The sequence below is a fragment of the Furipterus horrens genome, unplaced genomic scaffold, assembly GCF_987537825.1.
Source record: "Furipterus horrens unplaced genomic scaffold, mFurHor1.1.pri manual_scaffold_5, whole genome shotgun sequence".
Classification (NCBI taxonomy): Eukaryota; Metazoa; Chordata; class Mammalia; order Chiroptera; family Furipteridae; genus Furipterus; species Furipterus horrens.
The window spans coordinates 62948605-62974397 of record NW_028327175.1 but is presented as its reverse complement, the minus strand read 5'-3'; the positions used below and the strand labels follow the sequence as shown (position 1 = coordinate 62974397).

At 33.2% G+C, this 25793-nt stretch overlaps 1 protein-coding gene across 1 annotated transcript in view; it reads left to right on the top strand.

Annotated features, from left to right (window-relative positions):
• The window catches only part of KIAA0825 (KIAA0825 ortholog), a 386922-nt gene that overhangs the window by 93209 nt on the left and 267920 nt on the right, over positions 1-25793 (top strand). The window contains exons 6-11 of the mRNA XM_090276495.1: positions 1613-1774; positions 9578-9672; positions 12980-13207; positions 14388-14653; positions 16057-16207; positions 23323-23513. Of these exons, the coding sequence (XP_090132621.1) occupies positions 1613-1774; positions 9578-9672; positions 12980-13207; positions 14388-14653; positions 16057-16207; positions 23323-23513 (1093 nt within the window). The remainder of the gene's footprint in view (positions 1-1612; positions 1775-9577; positions 9673-12979; positions 13208-14387; positions 14654-16056; positions 16208-23322; positions 23514-25793) is intronic.

Sequence of the window (25793 nt, the reverse complement as noted above, 5' to 3'; positions counted from 1 at the left end):
ATGTTTATTTTCTCTGACTTGCCTATGGGAGAATGGTAGATGGGAGTAGGGCTGTTTAGACATAGACTTGGTATGTAGAACTAACATCAACTTACAGATGAAACAGAGTTTTTGACAGGTTTCTCTCATATTATTTGAAAAGATACCATGACAGTTTTGGTCCTCGGTGAAAACAGTGTCAAATGGTTACAAGTTTGTTGCAAACATTTTAAAGTTTATGAATTACCCATAACATCACTACATTACTGGAACCTTCCTTCTAAATCCATGCAATGAAAATAACCTACTTTTACATGGAATCTCCAGACCTTACATCATTTCTAAGTAGCACTCTTAATTTTTTTCCCTCCAAAGGAACTTCTTGCTTATTTCATAAGGGTATACAGATTTTTCAGTTTGTAATTAAGCCTCAAAACACTTCTTAAATATGTGTTTTAAGAAGTGGCAATAATGAAGAATTTTTTAAATATTTGAAAGCTTGGTCAAAGGTACCATTTGCTAAGGTCAGTCTCATTCTTCATACTGTTTAAGATATTTTTCTATCATATTAAAATGATAGTGTGACTTGATAAGTAGCATAATTATAAAATGAAAATAATCAACCTTCTTTATCTTAAGTTGTATTCTTATGAAAGCAATAGATACCACAATTATTTATACAGGTTATTTTTAAAACATAGTTTCATGAATTGTACCAACTAGATTCAACAATTAAGTTAACTTGCTTGTTTTTAGTGATATAGTAGCAACACTTCTAAGGTCTTGAATACATATCTTCTATCTAGTCTTTAAAAAAAAATTTATTTTAATTTCAGAGATACAAAAAATATTCAGATTCCTCAAATGTTAATATTTTACCACATTTCCACATTCACATTCTCTCTCTCTCTTAAAACTATTTTTTTTCCTGAACTGAGAACAGGTTATAGACATTTACCTTAATATACTTCAATGTGTTTTTCTTAAACAAAGGTCATTCTCTTTCATAACCACAGAATAGTTATCTAAATCAGAAAATTAACAGTTGTGCAATAATGGCATTGAGTTGTAAAATTTACTCAGATTTTATCAAATTACCTCAATAGAGTTCTTTATACTAAAATACCGATCATTTTAATTCTTTATAATAAAATACTGATCGTTTTAATTTTAGTTGCCATGTCTTTTTAGACTTTTGAATAGAATATCTGTCTAGTCAAAACCTAGTCTTTGTGTTTCTGGAGATGATACTTTTGGAGAGTATAGACCAGCTATTTTGTGAAATGTCCATCAATTTGGATTTGTCTTATATTTCCTTGTGACTAAAGTTGTGCAAGACTTCTTAAAAAAATAGAATTGTATATAATTTTACAACAAGTCACATTCCCGTTTATTGCTCTGAGAATAAATATAATTATTTGTCATGTTTGCATTAAAGAGAATACTGATCTCCAGCTTCCCAGAAAAAAAGACTCTCCTAGGAAATTTTATATGTATTTGTGTTTCCTCAGGAACAAACTTGGTTTATTTATTGAAGGTCTTGTTAGTTTTACTGGTTTTTGGAATCAAATAGATCATTATAGTATTTACTGAACAAACAACTACAATGTATATTGAACTTTTCTTTTCACAGTTACTCCTGAATGCCCACAGAAAGAAAGAAACATTTTCCTTTCCTTAGATGAACTCGGATTCTTATCACAGCTCATAAAATCCCTTTTGAAGCTGGAAAAAAATGTTCAAGAATTGTTTGAAGAAATGTTTTTGTCACTCAAGATACTCAGGAATAAATCAGGTAACATGTCCTTTTGTTTAAATTTGTTTAAATTTATTATTTTCTCTATTTTTGCTTCCTGCCACTGAATCTATACCATTACTTGAAAAAAAAATACATTATGGAATTCTTGAAATAAATGTGAAGTCTGAGAGAAACATTAAGTAAAGAAAATTCTATTAACATAGAATTACATTTTTGTCCTTTACACAAGGTAGATTCCATAATTCTAGTTGACAAAGCATCATAAGTTGATTTTAGATAACTGTCTTTAACTAAAATCCGTTCAAATTTTTTTTTTAATTCAAAGAAGCATAGCCTGGCCTGTGAAAAAAATTAAGCAAACTTGATGATCTAGTAGTTCCTCTTCTGCTACTAGCAACTGGATAGATGACCTTGAGCAAAATATTTCATTTTCTTAGACCTCAGTTTTCTCAATTTCACAATGATGGTATAGGTCTAAATTAATTTTCTCTTTGTTTTCCTTTACAATTAGATGCTTTAGATTCTAGCATGTTATGTAGGGCTATGGGAATTGAATGATTTACTGTATATAAATTTTTTAAAAGAATGTTTAGCATATCATAAACAATAAATGTGTTGTTCCAATAGTAATTAGAATTATATAATATTGCTTTAAGTGTAGTCTTAACAAAATCTTTTTGAAGAAAGCTGTGCCATGTGTGTTGAAATGTTTCTAAAATTAAAGGTAGAATTCAAAGCAATAATAGTTAAGATAATCTCCCCTGTGATCATATTTATATTTATACTTAGGCAGATTTTCATGTATATCAGAATGAATGATACAAAGTTCTCTTTTACTTAACCATATATCATTTTTAGGAGAAAAAGTAGTGGTTGCATTTGTAAAGCAAATTTAGGCAAGCAAGTGAATCTGAAATTTTCAAAAGTTGGTATCTTAATAAGGAGTTACATTTAGTTTAATATACTTACTTTTGTATTATTTATTTACTTTGCTGGAACCCTGGCTGGTTTGGCTCAGTGGATTGAGCGTCGGCCTGCGAGCTAAGTGTCGCTGGTTCGATCTTCCAGTCAGGGCACATCAGAGAAGGAAAACTCTGACTCCAAAAAACCTCCGCTGCCTTGCGGCATACCTCTTCAGGGGAAAGGCTAAGGGAGTAAACCCCGACAGAAAATCCGGAGCCGGAGTCCCTAAGGCGGTTTGATGTTGTGATCAACACCGGCAACTCCTGCGGCGCACCTGAACCCAAGCTGTATCGACTCCGTCTTTCCCTTGGACCCTTCAGCTGCGAAGAGAGGGGGGGTCTGCTGCATGGGCAACAGCAGACCCTCCATATCACCCTGCCCAGGCTCTGTAGCTTCAGCTTCACTGGAGAGGACACTCCAGCGTCATCGCAAGATGTCGATTCAACACGGGAGGAGACAGATACCGTGTCACTCCCCAGTCGGACTGCACAACCATTCTCGGCGGTGCAGATAGACTCTTAAGAAGCTACACCATCGTCTCTCGAGACGGACGGCTGCCGACGATTTACTTTGCTGGGTAAATAAAGATTAGAGGGTTGCAATTTGTTTGTTTTATATTAAGCTTAGCTTACTGGCCTTCTATGTTTCAGTTTAAGTTTAAACAGTACTAAATTATAAAGTAAATACTATAGATTACTTTTCCAAATTTGGAGATAATTTGAATAAAAATGAAGATAGATTATAGATTCCAGAAACACAATAAAAAATGGGAAAATAATAAAAATAGAAGACATAAAATATGAAAGTTAAAAGACAGAATGAAAAAGCAGGTCTAATTAGGAGATAATGGGAGCTCTAGAGGGTCTTCCAAATGGAATTCACTGGGTCAAAGGGAGATCTGAGTAGAGAAATCTGACATTCTATATTTTGATTGACATGTTGGTGCCTGGAGCAGTTGACAGTAGTAGGCTGTCATCCATCATGCCTGGCTAAGATTTGGCATCCCTCAGCCACATCTCTAGCAGATCTTTTCTGAGGTGTAGATGAAGAAAATGAGTGAATTCCTATAAATCTAGACCTTCACCCATTTGGACGCATCTTGTATTGGTCCTAGGCCAGGCCTTAGAACAATTAGGTCAATTCTGAGAACTTTATTCCTCTTAAGGGCAAGGCAAACTGAAAATTGAAATTGTTTTAGAGAGGTATTATAAAGATATAAAATTGAGATAGCCAAGAATTGAAGCAAAGTTTTGATGTGGTGATTTCAGAAAAAGAGAAGAAAAAGTAGGTTCAACTTCATTAGAATAAGATTAAGTAATGTTGAGATTTGGCAAATGCTGTATGTTTAAGAACAATAGTTACCATTATTAAATAAAACCAATACAGAAAATATATAATTATGCCACAATATACTGTCTTAATCCAAATTTATCACCATATAAGTAAGCATCATGGCAGATAAAAGCAACTTCAATATCACATTAATAATAGGGTACTATAGAAACATGTTTGTGTATTATCAAACATCGTATAAAAGGAATTTTGAAGGACAGTTATAAGAAATGTCTAAGTACTAGAACATCTCCTTGTGATATATATCTTCTTTATTGTTAAAATTTATATTTTTTAACACAGCCAGGATTAATTTAATCTGACATAACTCTATAGATCCCTCAAAAGAAAGATTTTGAGGGAAGTTGTCAAGAAAAACCTTAATTTTCTTATCCTATGTAAGCAAAGCTAATCAATTCTTATCAAAAGTCATGTTTCTTAAGTCTAGAGGAAAATACTCCTTGAAATGGATGATTAAAGAAATCAAATATATCTGAAGTTATCCTTAAAAATCTTGTATGGGACAGAACGATGGAAAAAAGATCAAGTCATTTGGTTTCCTCTGTATTTATTTTGATTTGAGCATATTTTGCTAATAAAGATCTTGGAAAGAGTTGCCTACTATGTCTATGTAACCAAAACAATGTGATGAAAGGTGAGGGTTTTTTTTCAATATCCAGATGTTTTAAAAATAAGTGCTTAATATCATATAGAGAAACTATAAAGATGCTTAACCAAATAATTTATTTTTTACTTAAGTTTCCTATTATATTTTCAAGTTAGTCAAATTGGCAGTGTTCTTAGTAATTTAATATGATGCAGTAGATTTTATAGAGACAAATCTTTTTTGAGAAAGAAACAGTATTTAGTCACTATATTTATTTGCTTTTTGGGGGAGTCATAATTTGATGGTTTTCTATTTTGGTCATTTCAGAAAATGATAGAATGTTATTTGACTGTTATGGTGACTTACTATATTTCTTTTGGGTGATTATATATTATGGAGTAGCTTCGGGTTTGATTTATGGGGCACTTCTAATGCTCCTTCAGAATATAGTTGTTCTTCGGGCAGTTCCTCAAATTTTCCAAAGGTGGCATCTGAGATTTATCTAAACCAGGAGGTTTCTTGGCCTTCATTTTTCTTTAGCCCCAGCAATGACAAAGAGCAATGGCTGCTTCAATTGGATGTAAGAAGAACACTTAGGGTTTGTCTCAGAAGAATCAAAGATTTCAGATCTTCTGAAAGATTGTTTGTACTCTTAGGGGGTCTTAAGAGGGGTCAAATGGCTTCTAAGAGTTCCTTAGCTAGATGGTTAAGGGATTGTATTAGGGAGGCGTATGTAGTTAAGGTAAAGAGGCTCCTAGGGTTTGTAAAGCTCATTACACTAGGACTTTAGCTGTTTCTTGGGCAGAGAGGTCGAAGGCTTCCACATTGGAAATTTGCAAGGTGGCCACCTGGGCTTCTCTTCATACTTTTTCATAGTATTATCTCTTGGATGTAGTCTCTTCTACAGATTCAGCTTTTGGTGGGAGGTTGCTTGTGAGCCAGAAAAGAACAGTGAAGAAAAGAAAGACTTGTAGTTCCCACTTAGAGCTGCCAACAAGGCAAGTTGCTTTGTAGTGCACACAATGGGAGCCTATGAAGACCAATTTGGGTGTGAAAGTGGATGTCACAGGGAAGTACTGCCAACCTCTACTCTCTATGAAAGAAAGTGACAGTGTGGGACTAACCAGAAGTGTAAAATGAACCACAGCGAACTCTGTAGGGGGAGGCTGTTCAGCAGCTAGCATTCCTGTGACCCTCTGCACTCTACTGAGGTCCTTAATCTGGGCATACTTTTAAAGAAGCCAGTGTTGATTACATGCAAATAACCTATGTTTTAGAGCCTTGAGCCCAAAATTTGCTACCTTCTCTAGACAAAGCTTATAAATGTATAGATTTTCAACATATTTTTAAATGGGTAAAATAGTTTGTCAAATGTTCGCAGAGCTTATGAAGTTTGACAATATGAAATTTTGAAATTGAATATTTTGAATTCTAAACAAATATTAAATGCCACAATTTGTTAAAACCAGTAGATATCTTATTAGCCTAGATTCACCGTTACTAATCCTGCCGTTAAATGATCCCTTTTCCTTCTCTAAATAGGATTAAGTTTTTAAAAAGTTTTTCTTTTTTTTTTAATTTGGGGGGAGACTATATTATAAAGGTTATCAGAATTGTTTGGTAATTTATTTTCAATCTTACTATAGAATTGTTCACCAGCAAGAAAAGGCTTGGGAAGCTTATCTTTTTATTTACTAATCTTGAAAATAAGCAGATGGATTGTATAAATATCAGACCATGTTACTTTGAGTGAATAAGCATATTGTATTTGTGAACGTAATTGTAAATATAAGATAATTGACTTTTTTCATAAATCTTAAATTATAGCTACATAATGGCAGATATTTATTTCTGGAAATAGATCTGCAAGCTTATACTTTGAACTAGTGTTATTTTTACAGAGTAAATATCTTTTAAACTAGCTGGTTTTGTTAGCTCTCCATATAAAAGTAAAGTGACATTAAGAACTCAGGTGTTGTTCCTTCGTGTCCTTGATCTCTACTATTTTTTCTTCTTTAAAAAAATGTTTTCTGAATAGTAGTTCCACACATGGAAAAGCATTTAAATAGAACAAAAGACTATGTGGTGAAATTGTTTTTTTCTATAACAATTGTCTAGTTTTGCTTTCCAGAGGCAATTACTTCCATATATATTCCTATATTAAAATAACACAAAATCTTGACATCATATGCACAGAGTTTTTCATTATTAACAGTTAGGGAGAAACACCCTGTTCTTTCTAACAGCTGAATAGCTTTCCATTGGTGCATCCAATGAGGTACTCATTGATAGACACAGGATTCTTTCTTCCTTAACAATGATGTGGCAAATTTTCTTGAACTGTGTCTTAATATATGCACTTGTATTTCTAAATAGTTAATTTCTAAAGTGAAATTGCCAACTAAAAAGGTATGGTCATTAAGAGGATGAAAATATTAGCCATAGACTGAGAAAAAAATATTTGCAGAACATATATCAGATAAAAGACTGGTATTCAAATATACAAAAAACTTTAAAAATTCAACAAGAAAACAAAAAGCTCAATTAAAAAATGAGCAAAAGATCTGAACAGACACCTCAGCAAAGAAGATATACAGATGGCAAATAAGCATATGAAAAGATGCTCAACATCATATGTCATCAGGGAAATGCAAATTAAAACAAGGAGATAGCACTAAAGTTTGAAATGCTAACAGCACCAGTTCTGGCAAAGATGTGAAGCAACAGGAACTCTCATTCATTGCTGATAGGAATGTAAAATAGTACAGCCTCTTTGGAAAACAATTTGATTGTATCTTGCAGAGCTTAAATTAAACAGTGTCTTGTATGTTCCAACTATGTGCACAAATAAGTTGAAAACTAATGTCCATGCAAAAACCTGCACATGAATGTTTATACCAGTTTCTTCATAACTGCCAAAACCTTCCCTAGGTAAATTTGATAAACTGTGGTACATCAATACAATGAAATATTATCCAATGATAACAAAGTAAGATATCAAGGCACGAGAAAACATGGAAGAATTTTAAGTGCACATCAATAAATGAAAGAAGCCAATCTGAAAGGCTACACACTATGTGATTCTGACTATATGACATTAATGACATTCTGGGAAGAGAATGTATAGAGAATAAAAAGATCAGCGGTTTTCAGGGGATGGGAAAAACAAGAAGATAGGTAAATAGGTAGAGCACAGGGGATTTTTAAAGCAGTGAAATAATTCTCCATGATATAGTAAAGGTGGATGCGTGATGTTATGCATTTGAAAAACCCATTGAATTACACAAAACAAAGACTGAACCCTAATGTAAACTATGAACTTTAGTTAATAGTAATCTTATCAATATTGGTTTATCAGTTTTAACAAATAGACTACAGCAATGCAAGATGTAAACAATAAAGTAAACTGAGGGCAGGGGAGAGAGAATATATACAAACTCTGTACTATCTGTTCAACTTTTCTGTAAGAACTAAATTTTTCTGCTCTAAAAACTAAAGTCTATTGTTTTTAAAAAGGTATGGACATTTTTAAAAGAGTGTCAAGTGAATTTGTCATCTATTTTGCCTGCTAATGGTACTTTTATTATGCAGAATTGTTTTACATGTTTCTGAAAAGTCTTTACACAGAACTTTTGGAAATATTCCCCATTTTTTATAGCCTTATAGTTGCCTTTTTCTTTACTTAAAAATTTTGGTTAACCTGGATTTTTATTTCACTGTTAGAAGGGATCCTTATTTATGGTACCATCTTCTTTAAAAGACTTAGTAAAATGCAAGCCATAGGTTAACTGGTATAAAGAAGACTGATTTAAAACCTCTGTGTTGTGATATCTTTTGAGAAATTAAGCAGGATTTCATGGGCCCTTGAAGTTAATGAATATGCTTGACAGGGATCTGGGAATCCTTAATAGTATGTGTGAGTGTGTGTATGTGTGTGTATGGGTGTGTACTTACCATGGAGTCATACTGTGCATTTTAAATGGAGCATTCTTTCACTTCAATCTTAAGTTCTAAGAAGTGTTGATAAATCCAAAATGCTTAAGAAATACTATAGTTAAGGAAAACATTTCCTCAGAATAGATACATTCTGTTAAAATTTCCCCAAAGGATGTTGTTATCACCTACCAAATAAAATCTCTCTCTCCAACGGATGTTTCGGTGAACTCTATTACTTAGGAATCATTCATGATCAAACTCATAGAACCATATTTAAAGATTTTATTTATTTATTTATTTATTTTTAGAGAGATGGGAAGGGAGGGAGAAAAGAGGGAGACAAACATCAATGTATGAGATATACATCGGTTGCCTCTCGCACACCTCCAACTGGGGACCTGGCCCACAAACCAGGCATATTTCTTATCTGTTCCAGTATTTATTTTATATTTTTCCAATGAATTGTTGATATACCTATTAAGCATGTGATTTTTCCTGATATGTTTATGTTTATCCATGCACTTTTGTTCTTCCTTGTTTCAAGAAAGGAAATATTGAAGTGCTAAGGAACACCACCAGTTTTTAAATGCAGTACTTAAGAATTTAACTTTTTATCTGAACAAGGTAATTAGTATTTACTTTGGATTCTTAACTTATTCTACATTATCAACATGAAAATAAATTAATAACAAAAGGATCTATATTTTATAGGTAATATATGTATGTACATCAATTATGAATATAAACAGTGCATAAAGTTTATTAACCTGAATGTATGGTAAAGGACTCAGTATATTTTGATACTGTCATCATTGTAATGGTGACATTGCCTTACATCTTGTTGCCTATATTCTCTGCATCTTGATATCTATGTGTGTGTATATAGTATAGGTAGAGCTTTTCTACATAACTAATTTTAACCTGAATCTATTAATTACATCTAATATGGTTTATTTTTCTTAATGTATGTTTGTGTATTTGTTTCCTTTCCCATTGCATAGGAATTTCGGACACACCCAGTAGAGAAGCTGAAAGAGAGAGAACTAAAGCAAATGAAACCAATATTTCTTCAGAGCTATTGCTACCCGGAAAAGAAGTAAGTAAGGGGGGGAAAGGGTAGTATTTCTTCATATATAATAGCATCATCATATGTCTGTAAATCCATTATAAATCAAAATGTCTTGAGTTTTACCCTTTGACACTAAAAAATAAAATGATTCTTGGTTGAAAATTGGGTTATATGCTTTGACAAAAGTTGAGTTTAGTGTATTCACTGCTCTCTTGCACAATCTGTTCCATGGACAGATTGTGAGGAGGGAGCTGGAAATGAGGAGGTCTTTGTTCTCATCCCAAATCAGGGTCGACGCTTGAGAATTTGGACTGTAGGTAACTTTTGAAAAAGAAGAAAATGGAGACTAAAAAGGAAAGAGGGAAGAATAGTTTGAACTGGCCTCTTGAGTTAGTGTGTCCAGCATGTACCTGTTTGTTCTCAAATCCATTACACCAGTGGTTCTCAACCTGTGGGTCACGACCCCTTTGGGGGTTGAACAACCCTTACACAGGGGTCGCCTAAGACCATCGGAAAACACATATATAATTACATATTGATTTTGTGATTAATCACTATGCTTTAATTATGTTCAATTTGTAACAATGAAAATACATCCTGCATATCAGATATTTACATTATGATTCATAACAGTAGCAAAATTACAGTTATGAAGTAGCAACAAAAATAATTTTATGGTTGGAGGTCACCACAACATGAGGAACTATAATAAAGGGTCGCAGCATTAGGAAGGTTGAGAACCACTGCATTACACTCTTCCCCTGCTCTATTCTATATTATAGAGAATTATATCTTCCAGGCTTCCTTGCTTTCTGGATACTGAGAAGGTCTGACCAATGAAAGGCACTGATGGAAGACCTGGAAGGTAGATATAGGAGAAAAACCAGAGTATTTTTTCCTTTCTCTGTGTTTTAGGGAACATATTTGGTAGTATATGTGACTCCTTCATTTCCTCCATGGGCTCTGCTCCCACCACATGGTCCTCCCTCTATGACTCCAGTCTTACCTGGCAGTCTTAACCTTTAGCTTTGACTGGTGACCCCAGGAACTGGACTCTCATATAGTCCCTGTCCTTTATTCTCCAGCCCTAGGAGTGGTAGGACTTTCTGCTGCATTGATATCTGTCTTGCTTCACAACCCATGTTTGGCTCATAAAAATTTCATCACCTTAGCAACCTACATTAAATTTTTTTTTTCCTTTTGAAATACTTATAGTGGTTTCTGTTCCTGAAGGGACCTTGACTAATAGGTAAACATTGGAAAATGTAAAAGAACATAAGGTTTTAATGGTTTCAATTTAGAAAAGCAAGAATAATAATTAGGAAAATGCAAAGTTATACATTATGCTTTAACCAAAAATCAGAGTAGGTATTAAGAAATTATCATTAGGTGATAGAAGAAAGGGATTCAACAGGTACTTAGCTCTGTGCACAGAACAGAAAGCCACATTATTTCCTTTTTTCTTCTTTAATCAAGTAGTAAATGTTCTCTATTCTAACTGAAATTTTCTGGTGCCAAACATCAGATGAGAAGAGTCAGAGGAAGCAAATAATATTTTATGAAAACAAATATACTTCTAGAAGAGCAATTTGAATAGTAAAGGTTTTTAGTTTTCTTTTTAGGAGCAGCTATTAATGTGCTTGGTTTTTCAGTATTTTGAAAGAGAATTCAGATGGGCCAAGATATTATAATCACATATAAATTATCATGGGCCAAAGTAATCATGATTGCACATACACAAATTATCACTGCAGCTGCGGCAATTACTGGCAATTTTCACCAGAATATCTTTCCTTGGGTAAATGACTGACTGAGTGAATGAATGAATGAATAATTTTAATGGACATGCCCTGATAGGGAGAACAAAAACCAGAGTTTTTGTTGTTTTCATTAATTTTCATGGAGGTGGTTTTCTTTTTATATTTCTGTCATAAATGTGTCCCAAGGAAATGCTGTTACAGCACAAGACTATACCCATGGTACAACTAAAATTTCACTTATAAGAAAGGAGATTATATGAGCTGAGTAGATTCAAATGAGTAATTTTATATACAAATGAGATGAGAGATGTATTTTCAGCCTCTGTGAAAGTTCTCTTACAACTTAATTATAAGCATAGTGAGAATAAGAGCCACTTTTTCTGATTATAAAATCATGGAATAATAGAATATTCATTCTAGAAGAAGAATCACCTTTATTACTTTGTACAGTATATACAAAAAGCATTAAATTAATGATGAATGGTATGTATGTACAAGAAAATGAAGCTAATGATCATAATTTTCATAATTTTAGTCTGAAAGAGACCATAGAAATCATTCAATTCAATTCTTATATTTCTAACAAAAAAGTTGAGACCTAGAAAAATAAGTAATTTAGTCATGGATATTGACTATTCTACTGAAGTTGGAATAGGTAAATTATTACTGTAAACCAGATTACATTAAAACAGTTTATTTTTAAGCATAGATTCAGCCTACTACTTATAATTTTTTTAGTACTGTAAAGGACATTAGAGGACATGTGGGAAATATACATTCATAAATATATTGCCATAGGAGACAAAGACCAAAAGAACACCAGCATCCACCCCAGCCTTCCCAATTCCTCCTGTATAGAATAATGCAGATCATTTTAATTTTTCATTTTCTGAAACAAAACTAGTGCCATGTACCAGTTTGTGAGTAGAGGAACAATATAACATTCTGAAGAAATAAAAACCTAGAAAGGTGCAGTGGTGTGTTTTCTCAGAAATCTATTTTTTATTGCTATTTTTTGGCTTGTCTGGATTTCTGAGAGTGAAAAAGAAAAGATTGAATATTAAATGCTGTCTTACATTGCAATACTTGTTAACAATAAACTATAAAAAAAGACTATAAAAATCTAATTTAGACTTTATTAAATATATTGAATTTAAAGTTTGTTTTATGTGATAAATAGTAAGTTTAACTTTCAGGTCTCATAAAGATGGTTTTATGGAACTATATTTAAGAGATTAAATTTTGAAAAAGTTTTTGATTAAATTCACTGATGAATTAAAATGAAATGTCAGTATATTACTGTGTGTAAAGAATGCACATGTTTTTGTATATTGCTTTATCCACTGGGTAATATATTTCAGATTGTAAGAATAGCTTATACAATTTATCAAGGAATATCTATATTCAACATGCTGAATGAAAGCAATAATTTATATCTAGAACAATAGAAACATAGTTTATCAAGGAATATCTATATTCAACATGCTGAATGAAAGCAATAATTTTATATCTAGAACAATAGAAACATTTGTTTCCAAATTAAGATTACTATAACTTCATAATTTATATTTCAGGATTCTTTACTAGATTTTGGCTGGAGAAGTGCATTTAAACAAGTGTCTCTTTACATGGCAAATTGTATAACAACAGCAATCGAAGAGTTTTCCATGAAAATTCTGCAACAGGAACAGAATGAAAGGTCTTCAGCTGTGACCTATGCTATGAACCTTGTAGATGTTCAGCAAGTTTGGCAAGACAGCTGTGTGGTTCCTGAGGAGGACCAACCAAAGAGAATTGCAAAGGCAAGAATCAAATGAAATCCTTTCAAAACTGTAGACTGGTATAATGAGAGGGTTTTATTGTTATTGTTGTTTGTTTGTTTTAATATAAGCCATTGTAAAGGGGACCTGTAGAAAAATGGCGGAGCCTCTTGGCAAACACTTGGTACTTGAACCAATACCAGTGTTTTTCTCTGATATCATGGGCCACTGCTAAGAAAAAGGACTTAAACCTGTTACCACCTTGTTGCTCCATGAGTCTTAGGCAGCTGTCGAGGGGGCCTCTGTGAACTTCATGGGGAGCTGGGATAATTGCTTGTTTGGATTATATCTTTGAATGACTTCCGGAGAAATTTACTGGTTTGGACAACTTTTAAATCTTTATTTACCCCTAATGAACATTCCATTTCATTAGCAGCAGTCTTCCATGTTTACATGTGCTTTGAGAGTGACAGAGCATACTAAAAATGTGAAGTCATCACGCAAATAGGTAAATACAGTTTCTTAGTATTAAGTCCACAGTGAGTTCAGCAACCTATGATTGAAATGTTTTTAAAAGAGAGTTCTTAAAGATGGCCTCCTATTCTGCTACCGACACCCTGATGCTCCAGAACATTCCCCAGGGAACACTGTGGGCCAATCTGGAGTGAAGGTAAATGTTGCCTTCCCATGCACCGCACTTCCTTTGCCATTAAAAAGGAGTAGATTCATAATGACTCATGAAAAGCTAGGCACATTACTTCTAAAACTTGTTTGCACCTTACCAATAAGAGGATGCTGCATGAGATTGTTTCTGATACTTCTAGATTTAATAAAACTGCTATAGCCTTATTTTTATGTGATGATTAATAAAAACATTTTATGAAAATTAAAATTAAAAAATAATGATATCGTGTTAATATCAAGGGTACATATTTTCTGAGTTCTATTGACTACAAATAAAAGTATTATCAAGTAAAGCTACTTCATGAGTTTTTTATAATGTCTGTATGGTTTGAAGGTTATATATACAGAAGCATTATTTTGGTATTTCCTTATTTGACACAAAACATTTAACTTTCTACAACTGATTACTATAAAAGTTGTGTGATTATATTTATGTTTGATGCCAAATTCATTATTTAAGAATTTGGCTCCCCTGTACATAAATTACATGGTGCTGTTAGGGTACAAATAACTCAGTGCTACATTTATTCCTCCCTAGTTTTGTTCTGACATCATGGAAAAACTGGACACAATGCTTCCACTGGCTCTGGCATGCAGAGATGATTCTTTTCAGGAAATTAGAGCAAACTTTGTGGAGGCCTGTTGTAAAGTGGCAACAGCTGTCCTGGCGAGACTGCAAGAGAGAGGCAAGGAGTTTCCTTCCAAAGCACCCCTGAAAAACTTGCATACATTGCTCTCCACAGCAGTTTATGTCTTCCAGCATTTTACGCAATATGATAATTTGATGAAAGAAAATACTAAGAAGTGAGTGTCATATAAATTAAGTTGATGGTCCTGTTTATAGTAACATATAATCTTTGGATATCACAGGAGTGAAATTTTGAAGATAATATTTGAGGAGAAAATAATAATTAACATGGTTAGTTACTTTCATTTTTCTTAACTGGGAAATGTCATAAAGGTGGAGCATGGGGTATATTATGTCAGATACATAGATAGTAAGAAAGATATGTATTTCCTCTAGAGGCTCACTCAAAAGACCCAGGCATTTTCCATATTCTAATCAGGAGCAACAGTTTTCTGCATGCTGTTATGACATGACCAAACAAACCCTTTTTATTTTGTAAGACACATTGTATCGACTACACTGAAAAGGAAAAATAAACTTTTTGTTTTCTCATGTATACACAGTTATGAAATAGGCACTTCACTCTTTTGTTTCTAAGCCAACAGGATGTTAGGAGTTGACAGAAAATAAATGCATTTCAATCTATTCTATTGACTAAACATATTTCAGAACATCAATTTAGTAATAAACTCCCAAATATTTGAGGAGGAAGCATCTGGCAGTCTTAAATCTCATGCATTAGTAGTCTAAAAATTTTTTCTATATTGAAAATAAAAACTTTTTTTGTATAGAAAATACAAATGACCACAGGTATTATCACATGGTCTGTCTGGCTATCCTTGCACACTTTAGAAGAAGCATGGCTCCTTGCTAAGGGAAGATATGGACTTGGAGATCCAGTGTGAGACCAAGAATCTATTCTACATTATTTATTCAGCCTTTGCAGCTCCTTAGTTGTGAGGGAAAGCATAACACAAATAGCTAAAAATAAAAGTAAAATAAATTTGGCTTGATGTAGATTATAACTATGATATTTCTTTAATTCTCAAAAGTAGTCAGATGTTGTTATTCATGCTTGAATTTATAAACAAATGTGCCAGAAATCACTTTATTTCTCTAGAATATTTTAAAACAGTTTATGAGATAATTGACATCTACAAAATTACAATTTTTGAAATAAAAAGAATATGTTTGTGGGATGTGTGATAGCTTTATAAAAGTTGGTTCTGACAAATGCATGTGTTCTCTATAATAATGATAACCTAATGCCCAAATAATGCACTGATTTCTAATAATAGGCTTACAAAGAATACTTTTATTTTTGAATGATGTATTGACAATGCAGTTAGTCTCAAGTTGAAGTGCATATTTGTGGAACAGCAGATGTACATTTTCAAAAGACTGGCAAAACAAAGACTTTTTTGGGGGGGGTGAAAGTGAATGTGAATGCAGACTTCAGCATTAGGAGGAAATGAATGATTGATATCTAATAATCAAAACCATTTGTAGTACTGGAGATTGTTACCTCCTACTACACAGGCTTTAAATCTCTGTCTCTTTGATCATTCTCTCTGAACAGAGCCATATTCCTGGTGCCGGTCCAACGATATCAGGAATTCATCAACACTCTACAGTTTCAGGTTACAGACTACTGCGTCAGAGTTTGTGCTACAAGCATTTTACAGGATGCTGAGAGCCACCACTGGGATGACTACAAAGCTTTTTATGAGGTGTGAAGTTAAGTTTACTATCCCTCCTTTTTACACAAATATGTTTTACTGCCTACCTGCTTTCTGGCTAATTAGAAACATGAGCTTGGCGTTACTAACACACGAAGGCTGTTAGGATAATATTTTTTAAATATTGAATTTATACTTAGGAAAAACACTGTTTTTAAAAACCTGAAATAATTAGACATCAGAACTCTACTTCTGCTTGAAAATAAATATAACTTAATTTGAGCTGCAGTGCTTTAGTGCTGCATAATAAGTGGGAAGATAATAGGATACAGTGAAAATTCAGAGATAACAATGCCAAAATGCTACAACCTTTTATTTTTTCTAAAGGGACCAGTTACAGACATCCATGCTTTTTCTTTTCTTGTTATGTATTCCCATCTGTGTTTGATAAATATTTTTATTAACCAGCTTTATCCTTTATACTTATTTTTTCCTTCTCAAAGTATGTTCTTGTGAGTGTGCTGTAAGACCATCTGATTATTTATAGCTTGCCTATTTCATTTAGCCCATGTTTTGAAATCCCAAATTTCTACTGAATTATTTCTAATGATTCCCAGTGCAACCAAACCCAGGATCAATTAAAATTATTTGTCATCAAGCATCATTAGTTTACCTTCCCCTACAGCCCATTGCTTATGCATAAGCCACAATATTTGAATTTTTTGAAGTTGATTCCAGGGCAGGGTGAAACATTTACAATATCTTAATAAAAGATAAGATAATCAGGTTTTTAAGAAATTCATCTGTCAAGCCCAGCTTCATTAGCTTTTTCCATTTATCCTTTCCTCTGGATTGAAGCTTACGATTTTTGTTTTCCTGATTGTTCTAATCACTATGGGACATTGAGAAAAAGAGAGTAGAGTTTTATCTAGTGGAATCACTTTTATCATCTCCCTGACACTGAAGATTCCTGTAGCTCCATTTATGCTTGAGTTATTATCATAATATATGTTGCCACATCAGAGAAGAGCACCTAATAAGAAGCTCTTTTAAGGGACTTTCCACTTTTTCTAAGGCCATTTCATCTCTCCTTTAGAGGCCCTCCCCAGATAGTTTTGCTTTTTGCAAGAGCATCCATACAGTTTTCCATACCTGACATACTTCAAACGGCAGTGAGCAGGATGAAAACGGAAGTGCTGTGGTGCATCTGGTCACCTGAGATAAGAATGAAAGTATCGGTCTTCTCTCCTGGCAGCATCGCAGCTTCCTTATTTGCCTTGAGGTGAACAGGGAGGTTGAAAATGAATCTATCCCATGGCTCAAACTCTTTCAATATGTCAGTGTCCTAATGAGTAATTTTATATGATGTTTTCATTGAAAAATAGGTATTACCTCACTGTATGTCCAACAAAGAGGTATTATGTTTTCTCTAATGCAAATTGGGGACTAAAGAGTTGTACAGTATAAATAATAAGTGGATGCATTGCGAATCTGTTATTGAAATGACAAAGTATTTAAAAAAACAAATCACCATGTAACATGCAGCTCTTAGATCTTATGACAATGCTTTAGCTTCAAAGACAGAAATAACAAGATAGTTACCCTATGATTGCATGGTACTCTGGCTTCCATATACTTACATGGTCAGTAGTTACAATTTAATTGCAGAGTTAGTGGTTGTTATTTATGCTCAGAAAAATAAAGTGATACTGCTTTTCTATTTACCCTACATAAGAACCTTCTAAAAATAGCACAGATTTTAAACTGTTTTGATAACTGGAGTATCTGACACGGTTTTATCCTATTTACTGCACCCCTTTCTCCTCCTATTCCCATTATTCGAACTGATTTGTGAAACAGGACTAGTTTTTCCTTTTCTTTTTGGCAGAGCTGTGTTGAGAGGAAAGGAGATGAAATCTGCCAGACTGAAGGTGAAGGGTAGGATAGAGATCTCAGGGGAACCTATTGCCATGTGCAAGAGCGTAGTAAAGAAACAGTGAAATAATTTACAAGATATGGAGCAATATTTGCTCATGTTTTGTGATATCAAGTGAGCCCTAGATACATTATTTCCATTTTCTAAACTGTCAGGTTGAGAGAGTCCAAAGAGTTGGGCATCTCTCTGATGAGGTGCCGGTCAGATGGCACCGTGGGTGTTCAGATTACATGTTTAAGTTGAAGCATTTAGTATGGTTGACATCTGCTGAATTTTAGCAACTTGTGTTTTCCAACAGTCAAAGAATAAAGAATTGTCTGTTCAAAGATAATATTGAGTGGTTTATATAATAAAGCCCAGCTGCAAGTTTCCTGATATATAATCTAACTAAAAGCTCACATCTGTTTACATTGTAGTGGGCCTACAAAAATAACAGATGTTTACTAGCAGAATACTTTAGAAATGACAACAAATAGAGAACCAGGTCAGAAAAATAAATGGATCACATTTAATTTCATGAAAGCCCTTGCATACATTGAAGTTATCTACATTTTGAAGAGAATTGTGACAATGATGACCAGTTTGGAATGTAAACTTGAAATTTATGTTCTAAAAAGTCTAAAAGTAAACATTTTTCACTTTTAGAAGAAGAAATCTATGTACCTGAAGTTATTTTTATTTTCTTATTTATTGCATAAAGGTAGCTATTAAAGAAAATATTTTTATATTTTCAAAAATATGAGAAATCATGTTGGCCATGTGTAAGCACTATCCATTGCCATGGAAAAAGTTAGTGTAAATTATTCATACTAGACATTTCATCAGCTGAGGACCCAAATAAATAAAATCAGAAATGAAAAAGGAGAAGTTACAACCAATAATGCAGAAATACAAAGGATTGTAAGAGATTACTATGAACAACTATATGCCAAAGAAATTGGACAACCTGAGTGAAATGGACAAATTTCTAAAACACACAATCTGCCAGAACTGAATCAAAAAGAAGCAGAAAGCTGATTGGACCAATAACAACTAGTGAAATTGAAGTTGTAATCAAAACATTCCTGGCATGCAAAAGCCCTGACTAGATGGCTTCAAAGCTGAATTTTGCCAATCATTCAATAAAGAGCTAACTTCTATCCTTCTTAAACTACTCCAAAAAATTCAAAAAGAGGAAAGACACCCAAACCTTTTTTCAAGGCCAGTATTAGCCTAATCCCAAAACCAGGTAAAGATACAAGAAAGAAAGAAAATTACAGGCCAATGTCTCTGATCAACATAGATGCTAAAATCCTCAACAAAATACTAGCAAATAAGATCCAGCAATACATTAAAAAGATTATACACCATGATCAAGTAGGATTTATTCCAGGATGCAAGGTTGGTACTATACTTGCAAATCAATAAATGTGATACATCACAAAGTGAAAGATAAAAAATCACATGATCATATCAATAGATGCAGAAAAAGCATTTGATAAAATCTAGCACCCACTTATGACAAAAACACTCAGCAAAGCAGAAATAGAGGGAGGATATGTCAACATAATAAAGGACATATATGAAAAATCTACTGCTAACATCATACTCAATGGGAAAAAACTAAAAGTGTTCCCCTTAAGATCAGGAACAAGACAAGGGTGTCCACTTTCACCACTCTTTATTCATCATGGTGTTGGAGATCCTAGCCACAGCAATCAGAAAAGAAGAAGAAATAAAAGTCATCCAAATTGTAAAGGAGGAAGTAAATCTGTCATTATATGCAAATAACATGATAGTGTACATAAAAAACCCTATAGGCTCCACCAAAACACTACTAGACCTAATAAATGAATTCAACAAAGTAATGGGATACAAAGTCAATATTCAGAAATCAATGGCATTTTTGTACACCAACAATGAACCATCAGAAAAATAAACCAAGAAAAAAATCCCATTTATTATAGTAACAACAACAAAAGAAGTACCTAGGAATAAACTTAACCAAAGAGATAAAAGAGCTGTACTCTGAAAACTATAGAACACTGAAGAAAGAAATTAAGAAACAAGTACGTGGAAGCATATACTGTGCTCATGGGTTGGAAAAATTAACATCATTAAAATGTTCATACTACCCAAGTTAATCTATAGATTCAATGCAATTCCTATTAAAATACCAATAGCATATTTCACAGATCTAGAACAAGTATTTTAAAATTTGTATGGAACCAAAAAAGACTCTGAATAGCCTGAGCAATCTTGAGAAAGAATGAAGTTGGAGGGATCACAATACCTGGTATCAAACTATACGACAAGCCCACTGTAATCAAGACAGCCTGGTACTGGCATAAGAAGAGACACATAGATCAATGGAACAGGATAGAGAGCTCAGAAATAAACCCATGTCTCTGTGATCAATTAATATTTGACAGAGGGGGGAGGTTCATAAAATGGAATAAAAATAGCCTCTTCAACAAATGGCATTGGGAGAATTGGAATGGTGCATGCAAAAAAAAAGAAAATGAAACTAGACTGCCAACTTACGTCATACACCAGAATAAATTCAAAATGGATAAAAGACTTAAATATAAATTGTGACCCTAAAAATCCTAGTAGAAAACATAGGCAGAAAAATCTCAGATATTCTATGTGGCAATATTTTTGCTGATATATCTCCTATGGCAAGAGAAATAAAGGAAAGAATAAACAAATGGGACTATATCAAATTAAAAAGCTTCTGCACAGCCAAAGAAAACATCATCAAAATGAAAAGGGAACCAACCATATGGGAGAACATATTTGCCAATGATACATTGGACAACAGTTTAATCTCCAAAATATATAAAGAACTTATATGACTCATCAACATGAAGACAAACAATCCAATTTAAAAGGGGGCAAAGGACCTGGATAGACACTTCTCCAAGGAGGGCATACAGATGACCAATTGACATCTGTAAATGCTCAACATCACTAGGCATCAGAGAGCCACAAACTAAAGCACAATGAGGTATCACTTCACACCTTTCAGAATGGCTAACATTAATAAATCAACAAACAAGAAGTGCTGGCCAGGATGCAGAGAAAAGGGAACCCTAGTGCACTGTTGGTGGAAATGCAGACCGGTGCAGCCACTGTGGGAAAGAGTATAGAATTTCCTCAAAATACTGTATTAAAAATGGAACTGCTTTCTGACTCAGCGATTCCATTACTAGGAATGTAATATACCCTAAAAATCCCAAAACACCAAATCAGAAGAACCTATGCACCCCTATGTTCATCACAGTGCTATTTACAATAGCCAAGTGTTAGAAACAGCCCAAATGCCCATCAGTAGATGAATGGATTAAAAAACCTGTAGTAAATTTACACAATGGAATACTATGCATCAGAAAGAAAAAGAATTCCTATCTTTTGTGATAGCATGGACAGAACTGGAGACTCTTATGCTAAGTAAAATAAGCCAGTCAGTGAAAGACAAGACAAATACCATATGATCACACTTAAAAGAGGAATCTAATGAACAAAATTAACTAACAAGCAAAATAGAAACAAAGATGTGGAAACATGGAACCAGAGTGACAGCTGCCACAGTGGAGAAGGGTGGGGTTGGGGGAATGGTGGAAAGAAGAGGAAGGGACTAGTCAAAGAACATGCATGAATGGCCCATGGACATGGACAACTGTGAGGGGATTGACTTTCGAAGGGGGCTGGGCAAGGCAGAGGAGGGCAAAGTGGGGAACATTGGCATGACTGTAATAGAAGAAATAAGAATAAAGATAAATAAAAAAAAATAAAACACCCTTCTTTAGGAAATTTTTAAAAACATTCTTTATTGCAGAACACAACATAGAAAGCCTAAGGAACTATAATTTTGTTACTTCTACATGAATTTTGTAATTTTCTTTCTTGAATAGTTTTGATACACAGTTAGTCAGAAGCCAATGGTTAAAATCCCCTTGAGTTAGAACTTGACTCTTTGACATTTCATACCCAAGTTTCCTGCACAAGGATAACTACAATGTACTCATTTATAAACTCCATTTGAAAGTCAGTAGATAATTCCTGTAAATTAATCTTGTATATTAATTACAAAAGATTTTAGTAATCAAAGAAATTACTGGAAGAATAATACATAAGGAAAACACTAATAGGAGTATATGCATAAGTAACTATCTACTTTTGATATAAGAGAACAGATTTTTTTAGATGACATTCATTTGAGAAATGTAAGTAATGGGTAAAACAAAAATTTAAGTCAAGAGAATTAGTTAGAGATAAAACAGGAAATCTTACTAGTTTAACTTTTGACATAGTAAAATAATCAGGATAATGTATGAAGAACACAGTTTACTCCTTCTATTTCAAATAATATTTTTATCTGGTTTGAAGAAAATGAGGTCAAACTACTAGCATACCTCCCTAAGAGTGAGTTAACTAATTAATACTTGTAAGTCACTTGGGGCTACCTTCTCATTTCTGCCTGTTCCCCTTGGCCTTGGCCACTGTTGGGTCTCCTTCTGTGGTCAGAGAGAATTTGTCACACAGAAGAGATCTACAAGGGGATGGAAATGAATGAGACTCTGGCCCCTTGGAAATATAAAGTGCTATAAAAATACTCAGAAATAATGATAAAGTCTGCCTAGGCTTTACAAATTTTTGTAAAACTAGACTATTGTATTATCGGTTTCTAGTATTGTTATTAAAACACCGTGGATAAAAGAACCTAATGTAATAATCTTCAGTAGTTATCCATTCCCTTGGTTTCATGCATGTTGATAAATGTATAGTATGTAATGTAATTTTTGCTCTCGTTTCATTATAATGTGACATCTGAAACATTTGTAAAATCATCTGAGTGCTGCTAATAGTTAATTTAAATAATTAACTTTTAATCTTAGAAAAATCAGCCCACTATCTTAAACTAGCATGGCATTTTTAGCAACTGCAAAGCCAATTGTTTAAAAGTAAATTTTAAACTTCAGGCCAGGAGGAGGTAAATCAAAGATATGCTAGGTGAAATCCTTGCAGTCGGATTTGCATTAGAATATCTAGTCTTGTAATTGAAATAAAACATATGTTCCTTTGTCAGTAAGGATGTTTTACATCTTGTCAAAAATCTTTCTTGGTCATCTAGTGTGTCAAACTCTTCAGCTATTTCCTTTCAGCCTGAACTAATTAGGTTCACAGGAAGCAAACTGACATTTTGGAAGATGTGATTCTATTGTTTAATGTGTGGTGGTTTTGCCAGGGGGAAAGATGCTCCTTCTCACTCCAGATGTGGCATTATTTCTTCTGGGCTCTTCATCATGATCTCTGGACCACTCTGCCCCCTAAGTTAGCCCAGAAGATTCTAGCAGAAGTTCTTGAGAAATCTTTGGGTCTACTGGCCTCCAGATATGCTCGGGCCCATCCCAGTTATAAGAGAACTCCACAGATAAGGTAACTGATGTTATGAAAGCCATTGCCTTTCAAGAAAAATTTTCACCATTTCATATAAAGCAGAATTTAATTCTGAATCCCACGACATGATGCTTGTATACTTAACATGTTTCTAACATCTGAAAGAAAATCATATTCAATTTTCTGAGATATTTAAGTGAAATTGTGGAATTGAATCAAATAATTTTGCCATTTTTTTCTTAAAATTGTGTATAGAACCTACGTTTTCTAAAAAATGATTGAAGGTGTATCTAAGATATATGTGTCCTTATTTTTAACTTTCATGTATCTATATATGAAGGTTAATAAATAAGATAAAGAGAAAATAAAGGTACTAAAATGGAGAAAAAAAAGCAGTGTTGTAATAAGACAAGTCAATTTGACTGAGATTCTAAGCAACCAGGGGATTTTAGTTTCTTAGTTTTCTTTTTAAAGCATTTACATGGTATAGTTAATCTTCATTAAGGAAACTCTTTTGTCAGTCATTTTTCTCCTTAATATATTCTAATTCTTTCCTCTTTATTTTATTTCTTTTTTTTTTTTTCGTTATGTATTTATAAAAGCCACTTCAATGAAATGTGAAATCATGGAAAATAGCAGCCACAGTCACTGTATTAAATTAAATACTAAATATAGTCCAATTCCACAAGTTATCTAGGCAATAAATATTATAAAAACATGCTTACATGACAACATCAATCTATATGAAAAGAAGACTTTGTTTTATAAATATTCTGACTAATGAGATTAAGACCTTCCTTTTAAGTATAGGTGTATATAAATATATTTTAAGAGTAACCTACAGACCTCAGAGGCTTTTTTTTTGGCAGTAAAAATCATTTCCTGGTCATGTCCATGTTTGTGTAAAGTAGGCTGCATTTGAAGGGCATGTAGGTCCTGCTACAGTGTTTCATAAATACAGTATTTTGCACAGGCTGTTTTGAATTACTGACTGAGCATTTTTTTAAAAATTGAACTCTGAAGAATAGATGAAAAATTCCTTTTGAGAGCAAAGAATACCTTCATTATTTTCTCTTATGTAGTGTAAATCGCTTTTGACTATGAGATGGCAAGTCATTATGAGATGTTTATGAAATCAAATTTACTCTTAGCTCATGAAGTAGATAGTATATTTAGTTGAAGAACTGTACTATAGAGACTTTTAGTTTTTATTTTCTGGATGGTTACATAATAAAGCCAGGCAGAATTAGAGGTATTTCTTCTAGTTTTTCTAAGTAAAGTAAGTATTTTTATTTGTATGTTTATTTCTAAACTACCATTCCTGTGGAAATCAGATTATGCACTTACATGTGTGTGTCAGATTATACACCTGTATGCATGTGTATACATATGACCTGGATTTTGTAACTCTTTAATCAGCAATGAAAGTAAGTAAATGCAAAGTACAATTAACCTTTCTGAAGGTGATTATTGATGCTTTTAGTATTCCAGTAGCCTCCAACTGTCAACCACATATATATGGTTTATGTATAATATGTGACATATTTTTAATTATGTATAAACTTATTGTACATGTATTAAAATTGAAGCCAAGATATCATTTTAAAAGAACATTGTATTTATTTTCCTTTATATCACTTCAAAATTTTTATCTTCTATTTCTTCAACACTTAAGATATATAAGAGAAAAAATGAGGAAATTAACTGAGGTCTGTAAAATTTAATTATGTACCAGAATAATCTTTAAACATATATTTTTGTCCCTATTATAGTTAAATAAAGATAGAAACAACAGCCCTGGCTGGTGTGGCCCAGTAGATTGAGTGCCAGCCTGTGAACCAGAGGGTTGCCAGTTCAATTCCCAGTAAGGGCACATGCCTGGGTTGTGGGCCAGGTCCCCAGCTAGGGGCTCAAGAGAGGCAACTGCACATTGATGTTTCTGTCCCTCTCTTTATCCTTCCCTTCCCCTCTCTCTAAAAATAAATAAATAGATAAAAAGTTAAAAAAAAAAGAAACAACAAAATGAATTTATAAGATAAATAATAAAGCATTTATATATTTTTAAATATCATTATTGGAAATGTATGGAACTATAGGCTTCTTCTATCAGGTTGGCCAAAAAGTTTGTTTAGTTTTTTTTCCATATGAAGGCTCTGGTAGTGCTTAGTTGTCTTTAACTTCATTTGAAACAATATTGTTACATTGTATTATAACAGCTGTCATGTCAGGGTGCATTTAAAAAAAACATCAAAATTGTTTAGCTTTTGCACAGCCATTTTAATATTGAAGATGGAAAAAATATGCAATATTTTCAGCATA